This window comes from Syngnathus floridae, chromosome 2 (genome assembly GCF_059516105.1).
Source record: "Syngnathus floridae isolate MCC-2025c chromosome 2, RoL_Sflo_1.0, whole genome shotgun sequence".
NCBI lineage: Eukaryota > Metazoa > Chordata > Actinopteri > Syngnathiformes > Syngnathidae > Syngnathus > Syngnathus floridae.
This window is the reverse complement of record NC_142414.1, coordinates 19,826,971-19,839,394: the sequence shown is the minus strand read 5'-3', so window position 1 is coordinate 19,839,394 and position 12,424 is coordinate 19,826,971. Positions and strand designations below refer to the sequence as shown.

General features: G+C 39.4%; 1 protein-coding gene across 1 annotated transcript in view; it reads left to right on the top strand.

Moving 5' to 3' along the window:
- sema3g (semaphorin 3G) overlaps positions 1-12,424 on the top strand; it is a 36,758-nt gene that overhangs the window by 15,751 nt on the left and 8,583 nt on the right. Inside the window, exons 3-7 of the mRNA XM_088365720.1 lie at positions 351-413; positions 3,874-3,993; positions 8,773-8,863; positions 10,573-10,689; positions 11,665-11,807. Of these exons, the coding sequence (XP_088221846.1) occupies positions 351-413; positions 3,874-3,993; positions 8,773-8,863; positions 10,573-10,689; positions 11,665-11,807 (534 nt within the window). The remainder of the gene's footprint in view (positions 1-350; positions 414-3,873; positions 3,994-8,772; positions 8,864-10,572; positions 10,690-11,664; positions 11,808-12,424) is intronic.

Below are 12,424 nucleotides of genomic sequence, written 5' to 3'. Positions count from 1 at the left end.
AAGCTTGCCCAAAACAGAATGAGATTCTGTGGCTTATGTGGTGTTCCATTTCATTATTGTTGGTATTTTACAATTTGCATGCAAAATGTCTTCAAGTTTCTGAGTTTCAATTCAGCAGAACCACCACTTTGGCAACATATCATTAATACTTGATTTCAAATTAGGGCTCCAATATACCAAATCCCTGCATGGTACTGTATATACTCTATGCCACAAAAATGAAGACATGAATGAATAGAAAAATATCTATTGATTCTTTTCTAGTCTTATGGACATTGGTGCTCTGGTGTTTGTATTTTATGTCCAAAGTCAACTTAATCAATAAAAACCTCTGTCTTTGGCTCTCCCAGATCTATTGGCCTCCATTACCTGGCAACCGAGAAGACTGCATTCAAAGAGGGAAAGAGCCACAGGTAAGTCATTAACGTGTCATGACTGCGTACATATTGGAAGCTAACGATGTAGACATTTGCCATGAGGCTTTGGAAAGAAACACTCTCTGCTCAGTGGGCGAATAGATTGATTGATTTATTGAGTTGGTTTATCACAATTAATTACCAATACATTTTTTTTTTTAATGCCGCTTTCAACAGACCTACACACACTCCAAAAAACACACATGAGCGTCATAAGAACACTGAGACTTTTTGGGTCCCACTTTGCACTCACTATATGACAGCCACCTACATCTGGAACATGTTTGAAGTGTGTGTTTGCATGTGCGTGTGTGTTTGTGTGTTTGCAAGTGACTGTGGACATGTGCGTTGTGTTTGAAGTGGCAGGCGTGTCTTGTGTGTCGCACGTCAGTTTTATTTGGTATTTCCTCTGAGTGTTTGTTCACTGCGTGGAAGCTCCTGTAATGTGTTTCATGATTGGGAGAAGCAATATATTAGTAGTTGGCCTGGTAAAGTTATGGTATTTATTCAGAATATTTTATAATTCTGCCTTTTTGAAAACATTCATTTTTAACCCTGAGGGGGTATATTTTCAAACCTTGCTATGGGGAAAATGTTTCCAAATATGAGCAAATTGGATGTCGAGTCGCTTCCAAAAATAGCGGTTCTGCTGTCTGAACCTTTAGCACAAATTCCTACTAAATTCTCAAGAGAACATACTGTGTGTCAAAGACGTCCATACATGTTGTTATGTGAGATGTTTGACTGCACAGATGGCTTCTCGCATTCCCTTATGTCTCCTTGCTTTCTTTTTTTCTGAGTTTTTTTTTTTTGTCAAAGCAGATGGATGACTGCCTCTTTTCACCGAAGCAAAAGACAGCAAGTACCCTAAGTAGTCTCTGACACACCTTCAATCTCATTTGTTTGCCATCTGCATGTGTTGTACACAACTTGACTTTGACAAAAAGGGAAACGGGTGGGTAAGGTTAGAGGTCTTTACATTGTTTCTCTGTGAGAAACGCATACCTCACTGACATATAGACATTGTTTAGTTTCGATCATTCTGTTGAGACAAACAAAAACATGACTTTGACAGCACATGGCGAAAAGACAAATAAAGTAAGGGATGGGGGGTGGTCTGTGTTATCGCCAATGGACAAGGAACTCCGTCAGCAGCCTTTTATAGACAATCGTCCGCTCCATAAACACTTTAATATTCTCCCACTTAAGAGTCACAGCCTCTTGACCTTCATATTCATCAATTACAGCTGAAACAAACAAGTGTCATCAACGGGGTAGTGACTGAGGACAATGTTTGGTTATCCAACCACGCCTAGCCTTTGACCACCTGTAGGCACAAATGCTGGCATGGCAGCTTTGAGCTTTGACCTTATGTGTACAACACTAAACCTCTTATTCAAAACCTTGTCCAAAGGTAGACGGGTAGTCATCCTAATTAAGGCTATAATCAGTAACTATTGTTATATATAGCATCATAGTATCACAACACATGATAGAGTTTATAGTTTTGTTTTGCCAACAAAGTCAAAGTGGAAATGCTGAATCTGGGAACTACTCTGGCGTGACACCCATTGTGAACTTTACTTTCTTCGGTAGACTTAAAAAAAAACCTCTTCCACTTCATTTGGTGTCATTACTAAAATGGTTTCACTGAAGGAGGATTTGAAGCAGAGATTGCAGCTGGCAAGTTCATGCAGCTCTGTGGAAGTGCTTCCATATTTGTCTTTGATCGTATTCATCCATTACAACCGTTTGACTGTCATGTGGTGCGTGTGTGCTCTTGACTTATGTCAGTCTGTAGTAGGGGAAAACCACAGACCTGGGACTTCAAATGATATGTGCTTATATTAAGTTAAGTTGGTCTTGACAGCCCTCCTGCTAACTGCTAACAGCTGTTAGCAACAACACACAGGCAGGAATACTCGATTTCAACATTTGGAATTACTTTAATATATCGATGCATTGTATGACACGCCCGCTCTGATTTCTCAGTTTTTTTGTTTTTTTATTATAGGTGTTTATGTTTTATACGCTTATATGTTTATGCATAAGGAATAAAAAATGTTGTCTGTTAATAAACCTTTAGAAACCAGAAATTGGTCTACTACAATCATGTGGACCAACAAACGTACACTAATTGCTTTTGTTACAGGTTCACCCTCGATGAAGATGTGTGCTCTTTTGAGTGCCATTCTAATTAGTGCATAATTCTTAAAGTCACCTGAAAAAAAATTCCACAAATGTTGTGTAACTTGTGGTATCCAGGTCATGTTTCTGAAATCTAAAGACCACATTTTTCCATAAATACCGTTTCTTTCTTCCATATGGGACACACATGTCCCCATTACCTCTGACTTCAGTTTTATTTCTCAATTACTACATCATTTTGGAAGAAGCTCTGGATCTGTCGTCCAGTGTCAAATAAAGTTGTACTGGAAAAGTACTTGCAGTACACATGGTTTAGTAAAGCTTCCTTAATTTTATGTAAAAGAAATAACAAAAGAATATCCTCAGATTGTGAAAGCTTTCAAGCTACTGCTGCAATGTAAAAAATACTGAGGAAAAAGAAATCTTTTTAACTTTCTTTATGGCCTCAATAAAATTCACCCAGATATATAAAACCGCAATACCCGCAGTGTATAGAGCTCAGGCATATTTCTTTATTGTCAACATTTCATTCCACTGTGGGCCACACAGAGCTCAGTTCCTTTCTTAGGATTAGTTTTGTCTATGTCTCTAAAGGATCTTGTTTAAGGAGAGAACAGAAGCTTAGCCATCTCTCTTGATTTAACCCTTCCACTAGACCTCTGAATAAATCACAATTACAAATGGTAACTGATCGGCAAAGTAGAATTGCTTAAGACCTAATGAGGGGAAAGAAATTCTTGCAAGTACAAAATTTGCCATCGACTCAAATTTAAAATAAAATAGTTGCAAGAAAAAAATAGCCACTCCTCCTCTAGGGCTCCCCCATTATTGTAAAGTTTCAAAACTTGTCGACAGCTCCGATCTGCCCTATAAAATCACGTCTTGATAGAAGAAGACAGTTAAGAGTTGCACTCTTAAATCATTTGAGTAAAAAAATAACTCAATTTGGGTTGAGAGAATGTTGCCACTTATGTTTAAAATTCTAAAATCTAAAAGCGGTTTAAAATGCCAGAGTGTCTCCTGGGCTAAAAGCCTCGGCTGAGCGGAGTTTTTCATATTCCATCCAATAAAACGTCTTCATTGGGCCTTCTTACCAACATGTGGGATCAATAAGAATTGTCATGAAATAACGTTGTTCCCTTGGTGACCCTGAAATTCATTTTATCTCCATTTGAAGGAGATCTACCATTTCACTCTATGTTTTGATGGATGCAATATTATACTGTACGTGAGCAATGTATGTGAGTGAGAAAGCAGATTTCAGCACCAGAAATACAGAAACTCTCAGTTGTGTTTCTGTATTTTGCAGACGGAGTGTGCCAACTTTGTGCGCCTCCTGCAGCCATACAACCGCACTCACCTCTTGGCCTGCGGCACTGGAGCATTCCATCCCATGTGCAGTTTCATCTATGTGGGCCACAGAGGAGAGGTAAGAAATGTGTGAAATCTAAACCGTCTACTGTATCCACAACATCCCATGAAGCCTATTATTGCTGGAATGAATAGTGAGCTACCAAAAGGATAATCGATGAAGGTAAGCTTTTGTAGATGAATAATAAATGTCAAGTTAACTTCAATTTGTGTACTTAGTAGGCCAATATTAATGTAATATAATATTACTACCAAATGTAATATATGTCATAGTTGTATTCTGTTTCAGTCCTGAATTGTGCACCTTTGGATGGTCATCACAGTCTAAAATCCATGGTTCCTTCACATGTTTCAGAAATGCTTTCTCCCATTGGAAATAAAACTGTTAAAGGATCTTACTGTCGGCAAAAACCTTAACACTGTGCAGACAGTGTTGTAACTGTTTAAGTATAAAAATAAGTTAACCATTGTAAAAAAATAAAACTAGCTAACAAATGATAACGTGTATGGTAATGCTGGACTCTTATTTGCAAGATCATCTTTTCATGTTGCGCTCTTCCCCTTAAATGAAGCAAAAACAAACTGCCAAAGGTAATACGTTGTTTGCCAAACTGAGCTCTCTTGCTCACTCTTGGTGGTGATTTGAACTTCAAAGCAAATTTTAAAGTTTTGAGAAGAGCACCAGTTTTTCCGTTACTTTCTGGATATGTATTTTGGCTAATAATCCAGCTGGATGCAAATCTGGGCAGCGCCTCCCTCTCAAAGTCAAACTAAAGACAAAAATGGATGAATGAGAGCGCTTAAGACAGTTGTAGACCTGTATGACAGCCCAATGTGACCCAGCGGGAGGCAGTTAGAGTGGGCACGAGGAGAGTGGAAAGTGGCTAAAGATCCACAAAGAGGAAAAGAAAAAACATTGCGGTGGGAAAGTGCCCAACTTTTAGTTGTGTGTGTATCGAGTGGAACGTGCGGATTTAGTTGTTACCCTCAATGTGTGTGTTCTGCCTGGCGCCGTGTATTTGGCATCACTCTCAATATGTCATCGCCACTGCATCCAAGCACTATGTCACCTCCGGGAGCCATTCAAATCCTTCGCCTCCTCCGCTTTCAATAAAGTCAAATCTACTGTTAAGTGTTGCCAAACCTATGCTCAGACGCTGACGCACAGAGGGCCAAGTTGGGCCAGCCCGATATTAGCTTCTAACATCACTAACTTGGCCGCGCCCCTACGAGGCACTTGATATTAAGGATATGCCCAATGCAGTTGAAATCAATTTGTTCTTTCAACTCTTTGGCAACTGTGCTTGAATTCTAAGTTTACTATTGATTTTTCAATCTTGTGTTTGGCAAAAATTGCCCCTCTCTTGTGCAAATGGCGTGCACACAGTTTTTGTTTGCTCTGAAGCACACTTGAAATGAGCAGTTAAACTCAGCATCAGGTAGTCGGTCCGAACACACCCTCCCATGGGGAGTGGCTGCGTTTATTTAACCAGTCGTTAACTGGCGTAGAATACACACCAGATTGTTTGCCTGACCTCTGGAGAGAACTGAGGCTAGTAGCAGTCCAACTGGACTCTGGGTGGGATGAACTTTAGCCCCCGAGTCGTTTCATCTCTGTACGGGTCAGACTTACATGTACTGATTGTGTCTTTCTCATGGCATCGTTCTCTTTGCGGTGGCCCGTGGTTGCACTCTTTCGACGTTGAAACACTGTTATGATGTTAGCTTGTCAGCTAGATTCGAGTGAGAGATTTTGGGCTAGTTTAACCATGACTCCATTGTAGTTCTTTGTAGGTATGTTTATTGCTTTTCAAAGATAATAATTAGAGCAATAAACCTGTGTCTGAAGTCCTGAAGATTGACGATAGTGATACGGTGTCCCAAGCAATGTCATTTATGTGAAAATAAACAATTCCTGGAAAATAAAACAGAGATAAGAACACACGCATGCACATTCTAAATAAAGTTTTGTGTATACTGTATCTTGTGTATTGTAAATATCCATAGTCTACATTGACTCTGTCTTGATTTTGTCAGGTCAAAAATCTACCTCACCATTTCCCTTTCAGACTTTTTAAACATTGCTTTTGAAAAAAAAGTCTGTAGTCTGTCTTTCATTCCAAAAGACGGCAATGTTTGTACAAGCATTGAAAGATTAAATTAGAAAAGAGCTTCCAGCGCTTTTGCAAAGAGTGTAAGTTAAGAAGGCAGACAGTGCGCCATTGTTTGACTGGGCAGTCAAACACATCCCAACGTCACTGTCATGATGCATACAATCCAAATGTTTGACTTTTACAGAAATATTTTTTTTCAATCAGGTGTAGTGTATTTGACATAGTTTCCCTTCAGGGCAACAGACGACTACCTCCATAATGTGCGTAAAGTGTGTTTGTGTGTGTGTGTGTGTGTGTGTGTGTGTGTGTGTGTGTGTGTGTGTGTGTGTGTGTGTGTGTCAGCAATCACTTGTTTAAATGATACTGGTGGTCCCTGATATGCTGTGCTTGGCAAAGAAGAAAATAGCACTGCTTTTTAGCTCGTCAGCACTCGAGTGTGTTTGTCTTGGCGGTGTTTGCCCAAACGGAATCAGCTGCACCATTTCTCTGCATGACAGTGCTATGAAATGTCCCCCTGACACACACACCACTAATAATTTTGTGGGGAACCTGAGAATAGATTTTGTGAGGAAAGAAATTGGAGTTGGGGTTTTTAAGTCACCCCGTGCTTATGTGGGTTTTCTCTGTGTGCGCCAAATTCCTCTCACTTGTCAAAAACCATGCAAGTTAATTGGGGGCGGAGCTAAAACAGTTGAATGCTTGATGGATAGAGTATGGAAAGGGGAATGGAAAGACCCCAAATGTTTGTTGTCTTTCATTGGCACCCTTTGTTTACTTTCTGATCTTTTGAACTCATTCATTCACACGTTCCACTGCGTTGCTACGCAGTGATGTCACATTATTTACATAGTTGCCGCAGCTGCCACCATCCCACCTCCACGATTTGCGCCGTAAACACAAGCCAGATCACGATTTGTTCTTCAGAATCGTACCGTGATGGACTAATTGGTAGAAATGTGGCTATATGATGCATTCCAGAAAACTGAAGTAAGCACCACCGACTTAAGAAACGTGATATGTAATGCTGCAACAAGAGGGCAAATGCAGTGTACTCAAACTTTGCCAAGATGACATCATCTGTTGTCACCCAACAATGGTGCAGCCGACAGTGAATGTAGCGTGAATCTGAGGGCTGTTCCCCGTATAAACTAAATGTGTTTGAATGGGTAAATTTCCCATTATTCTTATAAAGCAGACTTGAATGTCATCATGCGCCCTGTGATTACTCTTCAGTGTGGAAGACTCACCCTTCCCTTCACAATAGTCCATTGTCTGTTCAATAAACGGAGGGCGAGACGCTCACAGTTCATTTGGAGGACACCTCAATTAATAACGTGGCCTTGTATCAAACATGAGGGCTGCTCCTATATCCTTTCACCATCCTTCTTGGGGGACATGAATGCATTGGACTCAAAATAAGTGACGCACAGGCAGCACAGACAACAATGTCGATGACAGTTTGGAATTTGACCAAATCTATTGAGGAAGACGTGCTACCAAAGATGCACAAAACATAAGGGGTTTAACCTTCAGCATGCATTAGTATCAAAGGATTGTTTTGCTTTGTGGCTATTTTGGGTGGTAAGAAAACCATGAGGCAAGAAGGACAGGATGCTGTATGATATGAAGTAAACAAAAAGATTCCAGCTTTACCATACACATGGCAAAGTCACAAGCTTTAACACTTTAACAGTGGTTAAGAGTAATTTACACGCCTGTGAAGAATATTTGAATTTAAATACAACTAACTGCATCTTGTCATCATCTCTCATAATTGAGGTTTTGTAATGTGACGGTCTGACCCGTAAAATGGTTTTGTGTTTGTTAGTTCCATTCATACAAAATGTTTTCAAATTGGGAAATCAATTTATATTCTGGAATGCATTGTGTTTGACCTTCAAGGTTTTACTGTACCTACTTTCCAAATTCTTCCCAAAAAAATCTAGGTAACGTCAACTAGCATTGTTGTCGTGTAAAACTAGTTACGCTCTACTTCTAACTGCAAATCCCCAAAAATGTGAGCAGTTTGATGCTTTTTATGACATTTTACTGTAAGTAACTTCTTGTACATCTAAAGAAAGTGTAGCATCTTAAATGATGAATATTTTAGAAATATACAGCTTGTTCAGTCACGGTTAAGTTATAATGCTAGAAACTTAATAGACAACAAACATCATGGACATATTTAGTAGATCCAAACAAAAAAAGCATATTGACAGAATATTAATGGGCCTGACGCAATCGTCTTTTACATACATTATCAACTGTTTTTTTTTGGTTGGGGCTGTATTTATTTATTTTCTTCTTCTATGACCTTGTTCACTTCTCAGAGCTCAGGGCGAATCTTCATTGGGAAATGGGTGGGAAACTTATCTGAACTCTGGCTGCTCCACGGATCCCACACTTCCTTATTTCTCAGACGGCATCTTCATTCTCAGACAGAAAGACAAGAGTTCAGAGGAGGGGCAGAAAGACCCAAAAGAGTGGATACAAATAAAAGTCTGTTTGTGTGCACATAGGAACACAAAGGAAGAGGAATATATTGTTCTCAAGAGGTTAAGTCTGATCAACGGCTTTGTTTCCATGGACAACAATAAGCTAGCCAATGAGTTTCGCTCAATAAAACCTGCTGTACACTATACATATGTGTAGTGCATAATGCGTCATGATATAAGTACAAATCAGAACTGACCAATTCAACTTTGTGTTTGTATCTCCCGCAGCATGTCTTCACCATGGACCCTAAAAATGTGGAGAATGGACGAGGCAGGGTCCCACATGACCCCAGCCTTCCTTTTGCTAGCACATTCAGTGGTATGTTCATGTTCTTTCTTACAAATAACCAATACAGGCGGACCATTGTACTATATGGGTAGTAGTACTGATAGAAGGCCCATCAGTCCGTCAGCGATAGACTCTCGTTTTGCTGGCAAATGATGAGTCACAGCTCTGACAGAAGCAGGTTTTAGTCCGTCACCGAAATTGTCACGAACCGGGTCAGTACTAATGACCTTCTCAGTTCGTCAGTGTTTCGCTGTTGACTGACGGAAACAAAGGTCACGTGTGTTTGTTTGGGGGAGGAGGGGCTCTTTGTCCTACAAAATAACACATTAAAAAAAAAGCATGATGGGAAAGCCTGCCCTGATCCTAAAGTTATCGTCAGTCCGCTAAGTAGTATTATACAGGAAGTGGTGTGAATAGGTTTCTTAAATAGTAGCACCAAAAGGAAGTGCAGTGTTAGCATTCTCATATTTTCTATGAATGAGTAAGAAAATAACCATTTATTTGTTAGAACCTTTGGAGAATGAGGTCCATTGTTACATAAAGATGTAGTTTTTTTTAGTGCGAGTGGTGGAGGAAAGCTTACTCAGCACTTAAGTGCATTGGACATGCTCTTGCAGTCTGGGATCCTTTTACATTTGTGAGTATGTTGAGTCTGTCTTCTCTTTGAGCTGCATGTGGGCGAAGACAGGTAAACACATTTCCAGGTTGTCTGAGATTTAATAGGGCAGTGTTGTCTGTAGTTATATGCTTGATTATATAAAATTGGATTAATCTTTTTGGCCCTATATTACTTGTAGTCAGGATTCTGCTTTGTAAATTAAGCTCAGGTAGTGGATTTCTCTGGAGGGTAATCCCTCGCTGTTGTTTTTTTTCCTCAGCCCCAGTATGGTTCTCCAATCAGTAGCCTTTGACCCATATGTCTTTTAGAAATCCAAGCATCAACCTGTTGGCCTCTGGCGGGCCAACTTCAATCCTTGGTAGTCTGTTTGCATTCAGCTGACAAATTCATAGTGTACTTTTTCTTGAGCTGAGCTGTGCTAAGAACATGGGTCCAATTTTAAAGTTTTGAAAATGATCTCTTTACAGTGCAAGAGAAGCCTTACATCTTTGCCTCTGTAATCATTCCCTAATCTTTTAAATAAAATTTCAAAAACAAAGAAAATCTTCTGACAAGATTGCAATTCCTGCGAATCTACGCTTTTATGTCAGATTTAAAATATTGTAGGCTACCATTGTACCTTAAACATGGAAAGGTTTTCATTTAGGCCATTTTTCCTCAAAAGTTTTAAAATAGAATTTGTTAAGGAAAGAATTTGTAATTGACTGTAGAGCAAACTGAAGGAGTTTCTAAGGCCATTTTGTTTTCACTTCTGGATTTTCATTTTCTGGTGATGTGATGACCCACAAACAGAGCTGTTTCTCACGCTGTGTTGCTAAACGCTTCCAATCCTCTGGACATGACTGCTTAGGATATTTTCTGTATTTTATTTCTTTTTTCCCCCAAGGGTTGTGTAAAGTGAGTCTAGCTCTAGGTCTCAGTAGAGGATGCACTCCAAAAAGTGGCGGGATTTTGAGTATCGGATCTGCTGAGTTTCCTTTTTCCTTCCATGGCTCTATGTCATAAGCCTGGACCACAATGTTTAGTGTCACCAACAATTTCCTTATTGCAGTAGACTTCTTCCTCTCGACTGACTTTTTGCTTTGGTTTCACGCACTCCCCTCCTTCCCCCTCTGTGTAGGTGGGGAGTTATTTACAGGACTGACAGCGGATTTCTTAGGAAGAGACTCTGTGATCTTCAGAAGTATGGGAGGTCGCTCCACCATGAGGACCGAGACTGACCATAAAATCCTTCATGGTAATGTTTTATCAGTCTGTCTTATTGCAGCGAGGCCAAACTCAGGCTTCCAACAAGACTCAGAAATTCATCATCTTGGGTACTGGTGTTAAACCCGAGGCCCAGGGGTCAGATTTGGCCCTCTTGTTCATTTTATGTGGGCCGCCAAGGGAAATCATGTCCATCATGATTCTATAAAAAAAAAAAAAATGCAATATTTCTTTACCTTTATTATCCTTGAGATGTTGCCAGCATTATTTCCATACTACTCAAAAGAACAGAAAAATAATTGAACATTTTTTTAATGGCTTCTGATTTCAAAACATATTATTCATCAATTTAGTGTGATAATATGAGGCTTATATTTTTGGGGGATTCACGCGAACACAGTCATATTGGCCATTCAAAGAAAACCTGAACTATATTTGTGCCCTCTGACAAAAATGTATGACATCCCTGACTGAAATAAATGAGTAAACATGTCCAATTACAATGAACAATTTGATTATACGGCACTTGATAGACATTTTAGTTTTCATTTTGTTTAATTTCTCAGCTATATGGATTATAAATGATTAATGGAAAAATAGTTCTGGAGTTTGATCATTCAATATATGAAAGAAGAATCCAAAATCCTGCAAGCCATCCACAAACAAACAATTGGACAAAATATTACGATAAATGCAGTACACACTATACAAATATTAGTTATTTCCTTCATTGTTAAATTAATATTTCATTTGTTGGTGGACAAATTTACTTGAAACTAAATTGGAGCAAGTAGAAATAAGTCATTTTTACACCTCCTGTTGAATACCTGTAGAATATAACCTCCTTTGTAAAGCCTAACAGGGTTTATTACTTGTAATTTTAGTACTCCTATTTATTTTCACAAATCACAAACATAGTAGTGATGGTGCATCCCTAAAATTTACGCCTCCACTTTCATGGCCGTCATTTTAACAACCATCTTCTTGTTTTTAACCCTTTCTAAAGACCCCAAGTTTGTGGCAGCGCACCTCATTCCAGACAACGACGACAGAGACGATGACAAAGTGTATTTCTTCTTCACCGAGAAGGCCACCGAAGCCGGAGACAGAGAGGAGGCCATTCACACACGTGTTGGACGAGTGTGTGCGGTGAGTACTTTTACTACAAAACACACATGAAGTATAGTCACTGATGGTGGAGTGCTTTAGTTGCCTGAGGAGTGCTTTGACTGATTGACAGACAGTCCAAGGCAACAGGGAATAACAGTATGGAAGAATACACTTTTCTCACTTTATATTTCTGTGTTGCCTTGTACAAAATTGACCCGATTTTGTTTTTGATGGGAATTTGTTTTTGTCGACTCTTTCCCACATAAATCTTTCGAAATCGACCATCTGCCTTGTGGAATCAGGGTAAAGTAAAGAAGACCCGGTGGTCAGGTGTATGAAGCCTGATACATCGAGCCCTTAGGAACTAAACATCTGCAAAGGAAGTGATTTTTGAATTGTAAACTCCAAGCCAAGATCCCTCTTTTTTTTTCTTTTTTTTTCCTGGTCGATCCCTTATGGGCCTCAAATTTCAAATGTTAGCCAAAACCTCCCTTGTGATATATCGTGTAGTTTCACGCTCATGCAAGAGCACAGCCATAGAAACAGACACCCGATGATCAAGAGAACTCTAGAGAGAACCCCAAACCCGCTTGTGAGCTTTCAGATGTTGACATTTCCCTAAAGGAATATAAAAACCTTTAAAATATTTACAACAA